We start from the raw sequence: 19,153 nt of genomic DNA, 5'->3' as shown, positions 1-19,153 counted from the left end.
TATTGATTAAAATGTTATCCAGGTTATTATCAGACAGAACTGCACAGCTCTGTCCTTGCCTTTCTGACACTGCTGAATATTCTTTTGCACTCTGCATTACTGTGAGGTATGGCTAGAATGGAAAGCAGAGAAAAGGAAAGCCTTTCATACTTCAATAAACCATTGACATCAACTCATTTCTTCAAAGCAGCCTATTTTATATCTATCCTCTCCCTTTTTAGCACAACATTGGGCAAATCATCTATTTGTACAGAGCAAAATTCACTTTGGAGCTTATCTTAGGCTCTTCATCTGCAGCTTCTTGGTTCTTCTGAAGCAACATACCAGGCAACTCATTGGAAAAAAAGCAATACCAGAGATCTAAAACCTAATTACCTTACAATTATGCCATAAGATCTTACAAACTTACAATACCTCCAAAAATCTTACAATGTAAGGCTAAATCTTACAAGTTGGCAGCTATGCAAACACGTTCTATCAGACGCAGGAAAAAATTCCTCTTAATTTTGGCATTAAATTTTAAAATTTTTAACCGTTTTCATTGCATTAATTGCGAAAAACCTTCCAGAGGCTTTTAATTAATATCTTTGTTTATGAATGTCATCCAAAGATGCAACCTAGCTAAGAACACCCTTGATCAACTCTGCTTTCAGTTTTTTTTTTTCAAAATCAGTCCATCTGTTTAGGCGCTAGAGTGCCACAGACAGATACACACACACACACACACAGACAAGTCAAACTTATAACCCCCTTCCTTTGTGTCGGGGGTTAAAAACGAGTGCCTTGTCATTTTAAAAACTAAAGCTTTGACTGATTAGCACAATAAGTATATGCACAGTACTATACTTTTTTTCTTATGTAAGACAGCTTGTATTATAGGTTTACTAACAATTAAACAAAATATACTTTAACACTGCATTTCTTTCAAAAGCATTTCTCTCATAAAACATTGCACTTGGGTAAAAAAAAAAAATGCCACAAAGAGTCACCTGGTGACAATAGCTCAATTTTGATGTTTAAAGCGCAGATACGACTTCTGGGCTTAGCCTGGCAGAAGAATGGAAGTTTCTTTTATTTCAAAAAGAAACAGTATTGATACTATATTAAAATTAATCTTTTTTTCCCCTTCTACAACATAATACTTTTTGCATGCTCTTTCCTTAAACCTTTGTAAGAATGTTGCTAACATTCCTTTATGCCCTTAAATTATTATTTTTATTTTAAGGGAAAAAAATAATAATTTTAAGTATATTAAGTTAATAAGTATGTATGTGAAAAAAAAACTCTCTTCTGAATCTAAATATTTGAAGGGCTCGGGGGGAGAAATGTGACAAGCCACAAGGAGGGACTTTTCGATCAAAATTTTTGTCTCTCATGACTAAGATTGAAATAAACATGACAATGGATTATGTCATTAGTATTCTTTAAAAAAAAAATGTGTATTGCATGTAATATGTGCTTGTTATTTATAGTAGGTCATTACTAATGGATTTAATTATATGCCAATAACGTAATCAATTCAGAAGCAATCATCGTCACTGCGATTTGTTCAAACGTTTCTTAAATTATTTTAGGTTCCTTTTAGGGAGGCAAGTTAAATTTTTATTTATTGAAAAGCTATGGTAAATTCTTTAGCACTGGTTTAGGGGTGGTCACTCTTACTGCTTAAATTATTTCTCAGTTTTTATTTAATTTTTATAAAATTATTCGTTATTAAACACTACTTTTCTTGTTAAAATAACAAATGACATTGTTAGTAAACATTTTTACAAAATTAAACTGTTAATTAATACTTATAAGATATGTATAGAACTTAAGATTCATTTTTAAGCGGAACACATATTTTTTGCAGTATTAATTTTTTTAAATAATTTTAATACAACAAATGTGCAGGAACACTGCAGACATGTGTTTCTGCCCCCCCCCCCCATTACAAGGAACGTCTTTTTCAGTGCATAACATGTGAGTTAAAGAATGTAAAGACATTCGACAAAAAAATCCGACTTTTGTCGGATGCCTTTAAATCCACGAGCTCCCATGTTGTGCATTGAAAAGGGAATTCCTGGTAATGCCAAAACACGTGTCTGCAGTGTTCTTGCACTGTGCTTTAAACGTTGTTTTATTTCCTTTTATTTTTCAAGCAAAGGTATTTTCATAATTTTTTATAACTAATTTTTGTTTGCAACAAAAATCCATTTTTAATATAAAAATTGCATATTTTCTGTACTTTTTTTTTGCATAATTTTACATAATAAGTTTTATCAACTTTGGGGACATTAAAATAAAGATTTATTCCATTGAAGCATTACAAACTTCATTATTCTCAAAATTTAAAATTTGACTTATAAATTTTAATTGTAAATGATTGCAGAATATAATGCTTGCTCTTTTTTCTATAAATTTTAGTATCTGTCTTCGACAATATTCAATTTTTTGCAACTACTCGGTATTGGCCGAGTATCTGATCAGAATTTGGTCGAGTACCGAGTACTCGGCAAATTGGCCGAGTATGCCAAGTACCGAGTAGTTACCGAGTACTCGGTACGTCTCTAGTTTTTTCCCTTTTAGTACCGAGCATTTATATGAAAAATAAGGTGAAGTTTTGTGAGGGTAAAATTATTCTATTTCTGAAATACATTTACACTAAAAAGGATAAAATAACAGATTTTTTTTAAAAAATACTAAGCACTTTTCATAATGCACTCAAAAGGACAAAATAACTTTTCTGGGTCAGAAAGGACATTTTAAAAATTCCTGTAGTTTTCGAAAATTCCAAGAAAATAACACCACAAACGAAGAAAAGTGCGGTTCTAGTCATTTCAAAATCAACTTTCCCAATAAGAAAAATATGCAAATTTCAACACTCCAAGTTAGCATTGAAAGCTAGATAATGATAAGAAATTCTCTTCATGACTTGAGCCACACTTTTCTTCGTTTGTGGTGTCATTTTCTTGGAATTTTCAAAAAACTACAGGAATTCTTAAAGTGTCCTTTCTGACCCAGAAAAGTTATTTTGTTCTTTTGAGTGCATTATGAAAAGTGCTTGGTATTTTTTTTTAATTCTGTTATTAATTAGTATCGCAACACATAATATATTTGAAAAATAAAAATCTTTGACTTACATCAAACTGAGAGTTTTAGCGTAACTGATCCTTTTCTAACAACATTTTATTATTTTGAAAAACGAAATTGAATGTTACGTAAGAATAGAGGGAGAGGGGTTTGAAAAATCTTACGTACCCTTAAGCAAGGGGAGGGGGGTCAAAAATGGGGTTGTTTCCTTCAGTCAGAAATATTATTTTTAGTCACTGAAATCGATAGAATAAGCAAAAAAAAAATATATATATATATATAGACAATAAGAATAACATGGACCCAGAAAATACTTTCATTTCCCCAACAGTTATTTTTTAATGTGTCCAATTTTTCAAACAAGACGTAGTCTTTATGACGTCACAAATGATGCATTTTGGCGCATCTTTTTACTGCGTCTCCACGTTATGATAATCAAGAAGGGAATTAAATATTGTGCTCTACGCTTGCTATCAACCCTATCGTTGCCAATACACGTGAGTAAAGATGCAAATTAAATATTTTGTTCTGTGAATGGCATTTCATCATTTGTGATGTCATCGGCAGAAGCGTAAACACTGAAAGCGCACTGATTTAAGTAATTTTTTTTCTAACATTAAACTTGGTCAAATTATTTAAAAAATGGTCAGATCCTATGTTTTTAGGCATGCTCTTTCAGAAAAAAAATACATTTAAATTTTTGGAAACAACCCCATTACCAAACTCATCCTCACGTAATCAATAAATGGCCCCTAACAGCAGCTCCAAATCTTTCCAAAAAATGCTACGAGAGAAACTCGAAAAGGACGACATAATTCCGAGAACGAAAACCAGCAGATACTTACGCCATCTTCCACAAAGTTCTCAAACAGCGAAATGACGAGGGTCTGCTTTTCCTCCACAGATCCAACGAGGAGCCCCGGAGCAAAGAATAAGGTGTAAATGATCTTGAACAATGGAGTCTTGTAATGGAGCAGGGCCTGCAACAAAAATATACCATGTCACTGGAGACTAGCAATCAGGGTCCGAAAATATCATATTTTCGAAAATATCCGATATTTTGATATATCTATCCTATATTTTCGATCAGCACAAACTAAAGTATTTTGTAGTAAGTTACCGCCCTAAAGCCAGGGCTAAGGCAGAAATACTTAAAATGCACTGCCAGCTCAGTTATTCCATCCGAGGACTGCAGTTTCGTGCTTTTTAGCACTCATCGGCCCGGCATAGGAACAACATGTGCTGGAGGCGAAAAATCTCTTAAGGGAACCAAGAGAGCCAAACAAACTGGTAACTAATGCAGAATTAGCAAACCAGATGAGCGACCCCAGCAATGGTGCGGTTCAACTCAAAGATTGATGGCAAAGCTAAGGTATTTTGTAGTAAGTTACCACCCTAAAGCCAGGGCTAAGGCAGAAATACTTAAAATACACCGCCAGCGGAGTTATTCCATCCGAGGACTGCAGTTTTGTGCTTTTTAGCACTCATCAGCCCAGAATAGGAATCACATCGGTCGCTCATCTGGTGTGCTAATTCTGCATTAGCTACCAGTTTGTTTGGCTCTCTTGGCTCCCTTAAGAGATTTTTCGCCTCCAGCTCATGTGATTCCTATTCGGGGCCGATGAGTGCTAAAAAGCACGAAACAGCAGTCCTCGGATGGAATAACTGAGCTGGAGGTGTATTTTAAGTACAAACTAAAGTCTTCAAAATAATAAATGAATCCTCAAATCACTCTTTATTTTCTTGTATTATTATTAAAGCGACATGTAGACTTAAACTTAAGGTTTCTTTCGTTATTTGTATCTAATATTTCATTTAAATCTTTTATCAATTTTAATGGAGTTGATTTAGCATTGGCTGTTGCACTCATTTTTCTTCAGTTTGCCGCTTTCACACAGTTATATGATTCCGAAATAAAAAAATATGCTTTAGTCCGTGCACAGTCCAGGGGTCTGCCCAGGATTTTTCGCAGGGTCCGTTTTTTGTGAAAAATAAAATAATTTTATGAAAAGTGAATTCATTTTGTGAAAAATCAAATAATTTCGCAAAAAAAAATTAAATTAAAAATTTTTTTTTGTTAAATTGAAATTTTAGAATTTAGAGTAGGCACAAACTGCATCATTTAAACTTAAAGTAGAGTGTTTTCCCTCTCTATGTTGAGAATATCATTTTGGTGTGTTTTTCTAGTATTTGGCGGGGGGGGGGGGAGAAATCGCTCCCTCAAGTAGCAATATTTATCTCCATTCTACATTATGTTAAATTATACTAGAAATGTTTCTGTACAGCATTTAAAATAATTGTAACAAAAAAAAAAAATAAATAAATAAAATTCAGACGAGGGTTCAGCATTTAACTTTTGACCCAAGACACTCTTAAAAAGCACAGAATTCCCTTTAAAACTTATACATTCCGTGATTTTAACAAAAATAAAAAGAGATTTTATTTGTTTACTTCTTAACAATGTGTATTAAACATCAAAAATTCAAAAAATCAGATTCCCATAGCGGATGCAAAGAGATCGCAATTCTCAAAGTGAAGGCATCAAAGGTATAAAAACGGCTTGTAAAAGAAATATTTTTGATTAAATTATTTTTAAATTGCATTTTAGAGTCCTATGATAAAATATATCATTAATATCTGTGGACACAGTTGAAGCAAAAATAAAATTATACCATCGATTCAGCATTTTAATTTTTGACTCAAAGAAAATGGAATTTTGCTTTAAAAACTTGAAATGCATGTTCTAACAAAAATAGAGACTTTTCATTTATTTGCATCCTAATAAAGCGAAGTTAGCTTGAAAAAAGAACAAAATATGATTCTTATATATATTATAATATGATTCTTGATATTATTTTCGGATGTTAAAAGATTGTATTTTTCAAAATGTAGACATCTAAAGAAAAAAAACGGCAAGTAAAACAGTTTATTTAAAGTTAATCATCCTTGTTAGCATTGAAAAATCAAACCCATATAATTTTCTCCCAAAATAACAGTTAAACATTGTACAGCACCATAAAAACGCAAATATTGACTAGCTGGTAAATTGATGAGAATATTTTCTAATCAAGTCATTATAAAGGATTAACGCCAGATGCTAAATGGTGATTAATTTTGAAGTTGGTAACCCTATCTGAAGCGATCATATTTTTCCCCACCCTTACTATCCCTTTGCAGTTCTAAGTTCATTTCTCTGATATATATTATTGTAGTTTATTAAATCATCAGCAGGGAGAAAAGTGCTTACCGCCTTTTCAGAAAAGTTTACAACAACACTGCTGCTAATTAGCTGTGTTAAAACAAACAAAATTATTTAAAACCAAACTTATTTTCAGCTGTTAATTTCTTTCCAAGAAACAAACAACAAGCATTATATTTATTTCGCAGTAGCAATTTATCGCTTGCAAGAGTGCAAGAGTGATTTTTTTTTCCTTTGCAAAATTAGCAGATTTTGTATAGCTGATCCCTCTAATTTGACTTCAAAAAGGTTTCAAAAATTATCGGTTTAATATGCCTTATTTTGCTTTCAGATTTGCTCTTTCAATAAACAATTTGTGAAAGATCAGTTCTTGTTTATCAGAATTTTGTGAAGGGTCCATTTTGGTTGATCGGGATTTTGTGAAAGGTCCGTTTTGGTTGATCTGATTTTTGTGAAGGGTCCATTAACGGACCCAAATATCCTCTGGCCAGACCCCTGCAGTCATAAGACATTTTCTTTTTTTTTCTGACCAACATTTAATATTTAATGAGGCACTTTTAATATGAGTTCAAATTGTTACATTACTAATCATTTTATGACTAAAAACTAAAAAAAGGAATATTATATTACTTTGTTACATCAATGATGTATAAATGCATCATAAAAATATATAGTACATAGCTTTTTGGTTACTTTTAATAATAAATGAACAATATTACAATGAATAATATATTTTTTGTATTGAAAATACCGTAGCTGAAAAAATAAATATCGAAAATATCAAACCAACATGATATTTTCAAAATAAATATCTGATATATATTGTGATATACATCATGATATATATCGACTGATATATATCAAGGAACCCTGCTAGCAATATCCAGAACCTGGCTCGAATATGCACTAAATAACCATTAAAATATGCACTAAAAATAAGTGAAATAAGCATAACAATTTTAAATGCATACAAATATTTTTTTACTGACCATGGTTTGTACACAGAATTAGAAAGAATTTTCAAGGCGTATTCAAGGACTTTTATAGGATAAAATAAGCTTTTTCAAGGACTAATTAGGACCATTACAAAGCATGATTTTTTTTTTTTTTTTTTTTTTTTACAACTAATAAAATAAAGGTTGGTTTTATTCCAGTTCATATAAAAGTTTCAGCTTGAGGAAAAACTCTTTTACACTACATATTATTATGTTGAACTATTCACATTTTTCTTATGTTATTTCATAAAAATTAAAACAGAACATTTAATTGAAGGAGAGACGATTGGGGCCATCCATCTCCATTTCGAGGTAATGTCTCGATTTGATTCAAAGTCATTTCGTAAATAATGACGTTAAAATCAAATAATATAGCCCAATTTTAAACGAAAATTCAACTTCAGGGGTGCTGCTCCCTCCTCCCATTTCTTCTAACCAACTCCCTACTTTTTTGATGCATCTACCCAACTAAGAATTATGAATATAAGCAGTTGTGTAGTAGGCAAAACTGTTTCAAAATGTGATAAAAATTGGGAATGGTGCTTACGAGTACAGGTGTAATATATAATACAGGTGTAACATATAACACTGTTCATTCATTCTGTGTAGTATTGAAACCGTGTTATACGACACTTTTTTAAAAATAACATTTTTACCTATTTTTAATACTAATTATATATGTGCATGAGAAAAATCAGGTTAAGATGTATCGTGTTATATCTAAACCGTGTTATAGGAGACTTAGAAATAATGTAAATCAAGGGATGTGTGGTGTGTTGCATGGAAACCAAGCTTCATAAAATCAAAGCAAAAATTTATTAGAGTTGGTATCAAACATTAACAGAATGTATTAAGCAAAAATGAAATTCCATCTTTTTTAAACATAACGTGTTATATCAAAACCTTGCAAGGTTGGCCGAATTGGACCCAATTGGATTGGACCCAATGGGTTTTTTTGAAAAAACCCATTTAAAAAAAACCATTATTTAGCCCACTTTTGGGTTTTTAAATTTTCTGAGAAGTTTTTTAAAAAATTAATTGATTTAAATACTTTCACTATTTAAACTTTTTTATTTGGCCTTCACCACATACAATGGACATAAAAAAATAAATTTTTAACTTAAATAGTATTTCTTAACTCTTAATGGAACTAAAAAAATACTTCAAAAATTTTAAATAAATATATTTAACTTTTTTCTTTAACTGGTCAATAAATAACTCAAATTATCTTGAGCCAGTCCTGTCATGTCTGATTTTTTCAATATTTGTAAATTGTACAGAGGAAACTAGTTAAAAGACTTTTATGTGAATTATTTTCTGCAAACCAACACGCCACATATCTCGAATAAACAAGGTATATTTTTTAGAAATAAACAGATTTTTCAAACAGTTGACAGAAAACAGAACAGGTACAGTATTTTCATTATCTTACAAAAAAGTTTAACATTTCTTACTCTGTACCCAGAAATAGAAAAACAGGCAACATAAAATTCAAAGAAATGTCTTGATTAAGCTGGAATTCAGTAAAAAGGGATTTAAACTACTTGGGGTTCTACAGTAGTTTTGCATAACAAAATGAAATACAATAAAGTAAAAGGCAAAAAAAAAAAAAATGTAGTAATTAAAAACGAACAATAGATTTTATCACTCGAGAAGTAACTTTGCCTTAACTGATGATAATAATGAAAATTAAAAAAACTGAAACTTCACCATTCTTGGTTTTTTTTTTTGTCTTTTATACTTTTCTTCAGAAAACGCTGAATTTTACTAGTTTTCCAGCTTTTTTTACCCGAAGAAAATTTTTGCACTTAGTCCATATACTTACGCTACAATATGCTACAAGTACCCCACATTTTCCCTAAAAAAAGAAAAAAAAAATGCACTTAGTTGGGTTTTTTTTGGGTTTTATTTAAAAAAAACCTGGGTCCATGGGCTTTTTTAGAAAAACCTGGGTTTTTGCCAACCCTGAAACCTTGTAGTATTAAATTCAAGTTTCGTACCATGTTATATCAAAACTGTGTTACAATAATCGCAAATTTGGTTCCCTGTAATATTGAAACTGTGCTGTAGAAGTACCCTGTTATACGAGAGACGCCTGTATAACAACAAACATGCATAAATTTTCATCCAATGTATATAAGTAGGCACAAATAATGTACTCCCTAACATTATTGCTTTCAGAAATGCCGGGTAGTTTTCCTTGCTAAAAAACAGGGTCGCAACCGTTTTTAACAATTTATGGCTACAGCGTAAAAACTTTAATTCTACTGTGTATTAATCAACCTCTTATAATGAAATGAAGTCCTGTCAGGACATTTTTATTGGTGCCTGCGACATAGCGATAAATGGGCTTGGATGTATTGTACTAATAAAACACAACTAAAAGTATTTGTTTTTGCTTTTGAGATTAATCTCAATACTACAGTCAGTGACAGCGCCACACCATATTTTAAAAGCGTTTATCAAACAACATTTGAGATTTATCTCAGTGCGTCATAGAATTTAATCCTCCTTAATACACATAATATGTATGGTAATGCACATATACATGTCCCAAGCATGAAGTGCACACCCAAACCTGTTTTTATGCTGTCTTTTTCTTATGCGATTTTTTCTTTTTTTTGTGCAAATTTTTTTTTGTGTGGTATATTAAACTTTCAATCAGATTGGGATTCAACTGACGAATTTATTTTTAAAAGAAATGCGACGTAGTATTTTCAAGTGACGACATAGGATGGGAAGACACTGTGACCTCCCAAAAAAGTCCTTATTCTGGGAATTCTGTCCCAACTACTCGGCAAAAATTATCACCACTTGGTTTATTTTGATTTCGTTTAAAGGTTATTTTTTTTAAGGTTTTGGAATATCTTCTATGCAAGATTTTTTTTTGTTCAGTCCCTATCCACCCCATAAAAAAATATTTTTTAACTGTGTTGCGAAAAGAACTTTTTAAAGCTACTCGTGATGTTTCGAACAATTTTTTTGGTGCAATTTTTTCGGTGTAATTTTTTTATGCAGTCCTTATGCAAGGCATAAAAACAGGTTTGGGAGTAATTATATTCTACTCTCTTTTGTAGGATTGCTTTTACACAATTTGGTTCAAAAAATTTAAAAAAAAATTTCCTAGTAAGCATAAAAAAAAAAAAAAGATGCAACTAAACTGTTATTGAATGCACAATTAGCATCCACAAATATAACTATATTTTGTAAATAATATTTTTGAAATAAATACACATACATAAATAATAAAAACAGGTTTGGGTGTAATTTTATTCTTCTCTTTTTTGTAGGATTGTTTTTACACAATTTGGTTTAAAAAATTAAAAAATTCTTTTCCTAGTGAGCGTAAAAAAAAGATGCAATTAAACTGTCATTGAAAGCACAATTAACATCCACAAATATAACTATATTTTGTACATAATATTTTTGAAATAAATACACATGCATAAATAATAAAAACGCAATTAAACTAATCCAGGAAAAAGAGTTCTCAGTTTTAGCACAGTATTTTTCTCCTTAGTTTCATCGAAACAACCATAAAAGAAAAAGGACACAAATCTCAAGAAAAAATAATTTGGTTAATCAGCAGAAATATGACTGATATGGGAATAAAGGAGTTAATTCATGACTAGCATTAGAAAGAAGCAGGGTTCGTTAATTTAAATCAACTTCATTTATATCTTGATCAAAATCATGATTTAAATCAAGCGATTTAAAAAAAAAAATCATTGATCTAAATCAATTGATTTGAATGAGGTGATTTTTTTTAAACAAAATCATTATTTAAAATCAGTTGGTTTTACTTTTATAAATTAATTTTGCCTTTTTAGAATGTATTGCTCTAAATTTAACTACGCTGCATTACACTATCTTAACTTCAACAGGCAAAACTACATAGATCCCTCTTTCTGTGTGTGTAACGGATTTTCACTCTATTGCTTTGGCTCCAAAATTAGTTTAGTAAAATGAAAGTTTGGAGTTTTTCTTATACACCATGACTAACATAGTTCAGAAAAGTAATTGTTCAACAGATTATTTTACACTAAAAACATACATGATCATCGAAACCTTATTTTTAAGGGGTCACAGTACCTTTCAAGCAATTTCTTTTAATTTATATAAATTCTATATTTCTTTGAAACCATAACATGCATACTTATTTCGTAATCAATATTTTTTTTTTCAAAATTTAAAAATATTGCCTACTTTTTTTAAAAATTCAAAAAATTGAGGAAAATTTCAATTTTTTAAAACCCCTAAGGCTTTTTTATTTTTGCACTAATTAAAAAAACGTTTTTTGCAAAACAATTACTATAATCATCTCTAAAAATCTGCGCATTCATTTGCTTATGAGTTCATTCAAAAATATTCTGTGATTAATTATGTAAAAAAATCAAAGTTTTTTTTTTTAATTTGATTTTTAAAGGTTTAACATGCTCTAAACATTAGAGTAATTTATAAAATGCTTATCCAATGCACAGTTTTGTCAAGTTTGTTATCCCAATTGCAAAAAGTAATACTTTAAAGCTGTATCTTTAATAGAAAAAAATTCTTAGGGATTCTAATGACACGAAAACACAAAAAAAAAAAAAAACATCATCGAGAAAAAGCAATTTAAAGTTTTTCTTTTGCATAAGAACACATAGAGAGCATGGCCTAAAACCACCCATTACTTTTTAAATATTCGAACGAAAGCAATGAAATTTTTCCCCTGTGTTCAGAATAGTTTTTTGTTTTGAAATCGGCAATAAAAATTTTTTTGATCATTTCATCATTTTTGAGGTACTGTAAGCAAAGCAAAAGACAAAATCACATCTTATCTAAGCATTATAACGTACTTATAAATCTTAATTCTAAAAGTAAGTTGAACGGATTCATCTATTGTATGAAATATATTATGTTTATAAATGTAAAGTAATTAACATCTACAAAATTTTTGAACATTTTTAAAAAATCAAAAAAATCTTATTTAAACCAAAAAAATCACAAACAATGGTAAGAAGCTAAGAAAACTCACCGGCCTGAAGGAAGACCTGATGACTTTGCCACTATCCGAAAGCATGTCCAGCTTGATCATGAACATACCTGAAGAAAAAGAAATGTTCAATTTTAACCACGAAAACACTTTACCACATACAGGGTTCATACTCAATTTGGATAAAAAAATTCAATGACTTTAACATGACTTCATAAAAATTTTCATGACCTTGTTATACGAAGAGAACAGTACTATTTAATGCAAAACATGCCAACTTTTTTTTGGAAATGGGCATTATAAAAACTTTTACGTGGGTGCCACTACCTCATTGGAGCACTTACTTGTGACTGAAAAAATATCAGTGCACACTGTAGAAACTAATAAATTATTCTTATTTGTCTTTATCATATCAATTCAAGAAAAATAAAAATATAATGAATGCAAAACACTGATGTTTAAATATCTAACAAATATTTAATAAATAGGGAAGAATAGTAATGAATGGAACAAAAATTGAATGCATCATTACTAAGTTTCCAATAATAAATTCACTTCATAAAATCATTGTCCTTTGGTGTCAATAGTGCATCTAATCACCAATGTAACTTGATAGTATATATTCGTTCATTAAAGTAAAGCCACGTTTTTCAATAAATTCAGTCACAAGGATCAGTTTTGCGGGTTGTATGTTGGGCACCACTGTTTTAAGAGTATTAGATTTCCCCTATTTCTATGTGCTATTGCCTGACTTAAGTCTTCATTTTTTAAAGCCTTCAGCAAAAATCTCTGATAAATTTAATAATAAATGTTTTTACAAGTAGTTGAAACGAACTCGGGTGCTATTAAATTACACTTTTTGAGGGGGTGTGGCAAAATCAAAAACGTTCAAGTCCGCTACTACAGAATATAAAGTATAAAAAGTACTGAAAATAATGGTGAATTAAAAATTAGTGATGCCCCAGTAGTAAAATCACATTACAAAAAAAGGCGAGTGACTGCTACAGCAGCGGATGAAATTGGATTCCAAAACTCAGATTTGTTTTTGAGATAGTTTAAGTTATATGCAATATTACTAAACCACTCAATATTTCTAGCCCTCTTTTAGCTATTGTTCCTTTTTTTCTGCCCAAGACATTTTTCCATGACTTTAAATAAATTTCCATGACTTTTAATGGAAATATTAATTTTCCATGGCTTTTCCAGGTCTGAAACTTAATTATTTTTTTTCCATGACTTTCCAGGATTTCCATGACCCATACGAACCCTGGACATAATGGGCAAGTACATTATTAGCAAGTGATTATTGGTATATTTGAGCACAGACATAAATTGTGAACATTGCATAAAATCTATGTACTAGTTGAAGACTCTTGACCTTTATTATTCAAATATACATTCTACTTATTGCTGAAACAATCATTTAGTTGAGAAATTTGGGTTTCAAAACAATCAAATAATGTAATAATTATTCGGATACAGGTCAGATTGACCAAAGTATAGGGGTGTGTTCCTCGCATAACACGGTTCATTCGTTCCATGTAGTATAGAAACCGTGTTATACGACACTTTTTTAAAAGTAACATTTTCACTTTTAATACTAATTATGTATGTGCATGAGAAAAATCAGGTTATATGATCAGGGGCCAATCCAAGATTTTTTTTCTCGCTACCTATTTTTGTGAAAGTATTGCATCATTCTATTTTTGGGAAAGTTTTTTTTTTTTTTTTTGAAATTTTAGAGGCATCCTAATTTTTGTAAAAGAGAAGTAGAACAAGTGAATTTTTAGTTCGAAAAGTGTAAATGTCATCTAGTATTATTTTTAACAGATTTCGTTTTTTTGTGGATGGGGGGGGGGGGGGGGGGAGCTAAAAACCTAAGAAGTGCGAAAAATATCATCGTAATTTCAGCTTAATGGGCTATGTGCTGTGTACAATATAGGAAATTATGAGAAAAACGGTTTCCCAAAACAGATGTTGAAAGATTGCGATAATATTACATAAATACACTTTGGCGAGAAACAGCTAAAAGTAAGTTAAAATATTACAAAAAGTTTTCTATTTAAGCGATTGTTCATATAAACCTGCTTAGAATTTTATTTTATGAGTAAATTTTGTTTTAAACAGAGAAACAAATTTTATATTTTAAAATGCGAATTTTTGTGAAATTTTCAATGTTTTTGTGAAGTCACTGATTATATAACGTGATTTTTGTGAAAGTACCGATTTCAAAACAAGATTTTTGTGAAGGTACCGAAAAACGGTAGCAAAATCAGCCTGTATTGGGCACTGATGATGTATCGTGTTGTATTGAAACTGTGTTCCGTGTTACATCAAAACCGTGTTATACGAGAATCAGAAATAACGTAAATCAAGGGATGTGCACCGTGTTATATTGAAACCAAGTTTCATAAATACTAAGTAAAAACTTACTAGAGTTATCAACCATTGACAGAATGTATTAAACAAAAATGAAATTCTATCTTTTTTAACCGACTTCAAAAAGGAGGCGGTTATCAGTTCATACTGTATGTATGTTTTTTTTTTGTTTGTCCACTCATAGCGTCTCACCTAGTGAACCGATTTTGATGATTCTTTTTTTAATGGATAGAGGATGGCTCAACTTAGGTCCCATTACTTTGTTTGACCATAATTGTTCTTTAGAAAAAAAGTTATGGGCAAAAAACAGTAAATTTCCCTATTAAATGATTAAAATGATATTGTAGCAAAGTTCGCACTTGTTATCCGTGGATAACGGTGGCTCAGTGGTAGAATTCTCGTCTCCCACACGAGCAACCTGGGTTCAAATCCCGACTAGGACAAAGTGAATTTTACTAAAATTTCGTTTCTACTGTTCTACTCTATTAATTTCTGTATCTTTTCAAGTTTGGAAAGTTCCAGCACTTTTTCAAGTTGTATATAAGGAGATGTAACGTTCATTTGTGGTTCTGAATTAAGATCTCGAGTTGAGACTAACGAGTATTCGCTTCATTTGGCTTTCACATTGTCTTCGCTATCTTCATCTACGCGACAATATGAAACTCATTGTTATAAAAGTTTGGTGCCATATAACTGTAACATTAATAGTAATTGTAATGATAATTTTGAATAAAGGCTTTTCTAAAGCAATACAGTGATATAGAGCCGCACTTCTTACTAGGTAACTTCTTACTTTTACTGAAATATCTACATTTACACTAAAAAGAATGAAATAAAAAAAATTTTGAAAAGAAAATAGAACCGACTTCAAAATTGCTCTAAAAAGTGAAAAATAATTTTATTCTTAAAACACCATCGATAATACTTTTAAACATAATTTTTGAAGTTGGCGCAAAAACAAAACGTAAAATCCATTGTAACTATGCTTCGTTCATATTTTTATCAAAAAATCATCCAAAGTTAGGAACGAAACATTTATATCGCTACTCAAATATGCTGTCATCAATGCGTAATGCATGTGGTAGTGAAGAAACTGGGCCTGGTAAAATTTATACTTGTAGTTGAGTTATGGCGGTGAATGATCTGTTCTATCGTTTTTGCGCCAACTTCAAAAATTATGTTTAAAAGTATTATCGATGGTGTTTAAAGAATAAAATTATTTTTCACTTTTTAGAGCAATTTTGAAGTCGGTTCTATTTTTTTTTCAAAATTTTTTTATTATAGATAACATTTGTGTTATATCAAAACCATGAAGCATTAGGTCCAAGTTTCGCACCGTGTCCTATCGAAATCGTGTTGTAGAAGTATCATGTTATACGAGGGACGCCTGTACATCAATGGCCATCAGAAATTATCTATAAGGCCCAACAATCTATAAAACACAGAGGCTCTGGCAAAAAACTACTTTTTTAGCGTGATGAATATAGTGAGAAATCCTACGCATTCACATATCAATGCTTGCTCTAGACTAGACTTAAATATCCAACTCAAGCTGACTAACCAGGGTTCGAAAATATAATATTTTCGAAAATATTCCAATACTTTGATAAAAATCCGATATTTTGGGAAATATCCAATATTTTGATAAATATCCGATATTTTGATAAATATCCGATATTTTGATAAATAACCGATATTTTGATAAATATCCGATATTTTGATAAATATCCGATATTTTGATATATATCCGATATTTTGATATATATCCGATATTTTGATGTACATCCGATATTTCGATGTACATCCGATATTTTGATATACATCCGATATTTTGATATTTTTCTCGATATTTTGATATATATGTCTGGTATTTTGATACATATCCAATGTTTTCAATTAGCACAAACTAAAGCCTTCGAAATAGCAAATGCATTCTCAAATCACTCTTTATTTTGTTATATTATAATTACAATATGTAGACTTAAAATTAAGGTTTCTTTCATTATTTATATATAACATTTAATTTATCAATTTTAATGGAGTTCATTTAGCATTAGCTGTTTCACTCATTTTTCTTCTGTCAGCTACTTATAGTTATATGACTCAGAAATAAATAATATACATTAGTCAATGCAGTCATTAGACATTTTCATTTTTTTTAGCGATATTTAATAATTAATTAGGCACTTTTGATATTTCATTAAAATTGTTACATTACTAATAGTTTTATGAATATAAAATACAAGTAAAAAAGGAATATTATATTACTTTGTTATATTAATGATTTACTATACATCATAAAGATATAGTGCATAACTTTTTGGTTATTTTCAATAATAATTGAACAATATTACTATGATTTATATGCTCTTTTTATATTGAAAATACCGTAGCTGAAAAAAAATAAATATCGAAAATATCATGATACTTTCAAAATAAATATTCAATATATATCATGATATATATCATAATATATATTGACTGACATATATCGGCGAACCCTGCAACTAACAATCTTTTTTTTTTTCCTTTGATTGAAAGACAATTTGACTGAAAGTGGTGCTTAGCCATTGTAGTCCTCAGACTGATTCATGCAGCAAAATATTACAAATTGAAAACTATACATCCTGAAACTTTCTAAAGCAACCCTACATTCAGTATTAATGGTTGACCAAAATTTGAAGCCAAATTGTCTGAAATAGGTTTTAAAAATCAGATGAACATTTCATAAAAAATAAAACAAGTAGTAATAACAAAAACTCTTGATTTGCCACTATTAGTGATGTAAAATACCCGGGTATTTATTTTCAGGGGTAAATTTCCAGGGTATATACCTGGGTAAATACCCAAAATGGGTATTTACCCGAGTATTTATTTCAAAAATGTATATTCAACTAAAATCATTTTCTGTATGTATTCCACTATGTATATATAACCAACCATATACAAAACAGTTAAGTTTTGCCCAAAAATTATCACTTAAACAGCAATAAAATAAATAAATAGCATCACAGTCTTAACTTCTCAGTTTATTCTTCCAAACATTCCTCATGCTTCCTTTTTTTTTTCATTTTGGATATGACTAACCTAGATTGTGATTTTGAAATTCTGAAGTTCTTCATTGAATTGGTTATACTTCTCCAATTATGACATTGAAAAGAAAAATTCTTTGATTCACGACATGTTTCTTTTATGATTTCATCAAGTCTCTCAATAAAAAATATATTAAACTGTGTAATACATAGGTATGTGTCAGTTTTACCAGTTATTTTATATTTAGATTTTTAAAAAAAAATCCATTCACTTTTTGCATTTTTTTGTAAAATATCCAGTTTTTGGGTATTTACCCAGGCCTTGGGTAAATACCCAGGCAAATACCTAAAAAATATTTACCTACCCGCTAGGTATTTACCCGATCCACATCACTAGCCACTATAGAGCCCATACTAGAAGAACATGAATCTTTTCACTGTCATTCAAATTACTTAGCAAGTGCGACTCAGTTTGAATTCATTTGTAGAACGGTACTGTAACTTTTATCCATTGCCATCAAAAAGCTTTATGTTTCACAATTGTCAAACAGCTGAAGTTGTTTACTATTCGGTTGCCAAATATATAAGTGGTTCGGCGAACTGAATATTCACTTGTCTCCCCAATATGCAGCAAAGAGAATATCAAACAAATATTTGGTGCATTCCTAATATTGATGACAGAGTTCGCCGATATATATCAGTCAATATATATCATGATATATATCTGATATTAATTTTGAAAATATCATGATATTTTGATATTTATTTTTTCAACTACGGTATTTTCAATATAAAAATTATGTTAATCATAGTAATCTTGTTCATTTATTATTAACTAGTGATACCCGTACGGCTTTGCCCGTAATAGAAAATTAAAAGGTCTTTTGGTTTGCCTGTATATTTACAAATAATGTATGGTGAATTTTCTCGCCAATTGGCTTGTGCCCATGTTACGGTCCCACGTAATGATAATTTCGTAATTTACTCTTCCATTCTTATGAGAATTTTGTTCTTAAAATTGGAATAGAAAAAGATCCACATCGAATTTTCGAAACATCGCTTTGAGGTGCACACCCCCATGCTACAAACTAACTTTGTGCCAAATTTCATGAAAATCGGTCGAACGGTCTAGACGCTATGCGCGTCACAGACATCCAGACAGACAGAGAGACTTTCAGCTTTATTATTAGTAAAGAAAATAACCAAAAAGTTATGCACTGTATTTTATGATGCATTAACGCATCAATACTGATTTTTTTTTTTTAAATTTATATTCATTATTATTATTAGTAATGTAACAATTTTAAATCATATTAAAAGTGCTGAAATAAAATTAATATTAAACATTGGTCAGAAAAAAAAAAGAAAATGTCTTATAACTCTGCATTGACTAATGCATATTTTTTATTTCTGAATTACAGTCATCCCTCTCTACTTCGCGCTTCGACTTTCGCGGTTTCACCAAGTCGCGGTTTTTTCTGTTTTTTTTTCTTTTTTTCAA

The 19,153-nt window shown here is 30.3% G+C and overlaps 1 protein-coding gene across 1 annotated transcript in view; it reads right to left on the bottom strand.

Annotated features, from left to right (window-relative positions):
• Window positions 1-19,153, bottom strand: part of LOC129232638 (seipin-like) — a 60,548-nt gene that overhangs the window by 27,951 nt on the left and 13,444 nt on the right. The window contains exons 4-5 of the mRNA XM_054866769.1: window positions 12,284-12,351; window positions 3,918-4,052 (exon numbers count right to left, since the gene is read on the bottom strand). Of these exons, the coding sequence (XP_054722744.1) occupies window positions 3,918-4,052; window positions 12,284-12,351 (203 nt within the window). The remainder of the gene's footprint in view (window positions 1-3,917; window positions 4,053-12,283; window positions 12,352-19,153) is intronic.

The sequence above is a fragment of the Uloborus diversus genome, unplaced genomic scaffold (assembly GCF_026930045.1).
Source record: "Uloborus diversus isolate 005 unplaced genomic scaffold, Udiv.v.3.1 scaffold_13, whole genome shotgun sequence".
Lineage (NCBI taxonomy): Eukaryota > Metazoa > Arthropoda > Arachnida > Araneae > Uloboridae > Uloborus > Uloborus diversus.
The sequence above is the reverse complement of the archived record's forward strand: the minus strand, read 5'-3'. Positions and strand labels throughout refer to the sequence as shown.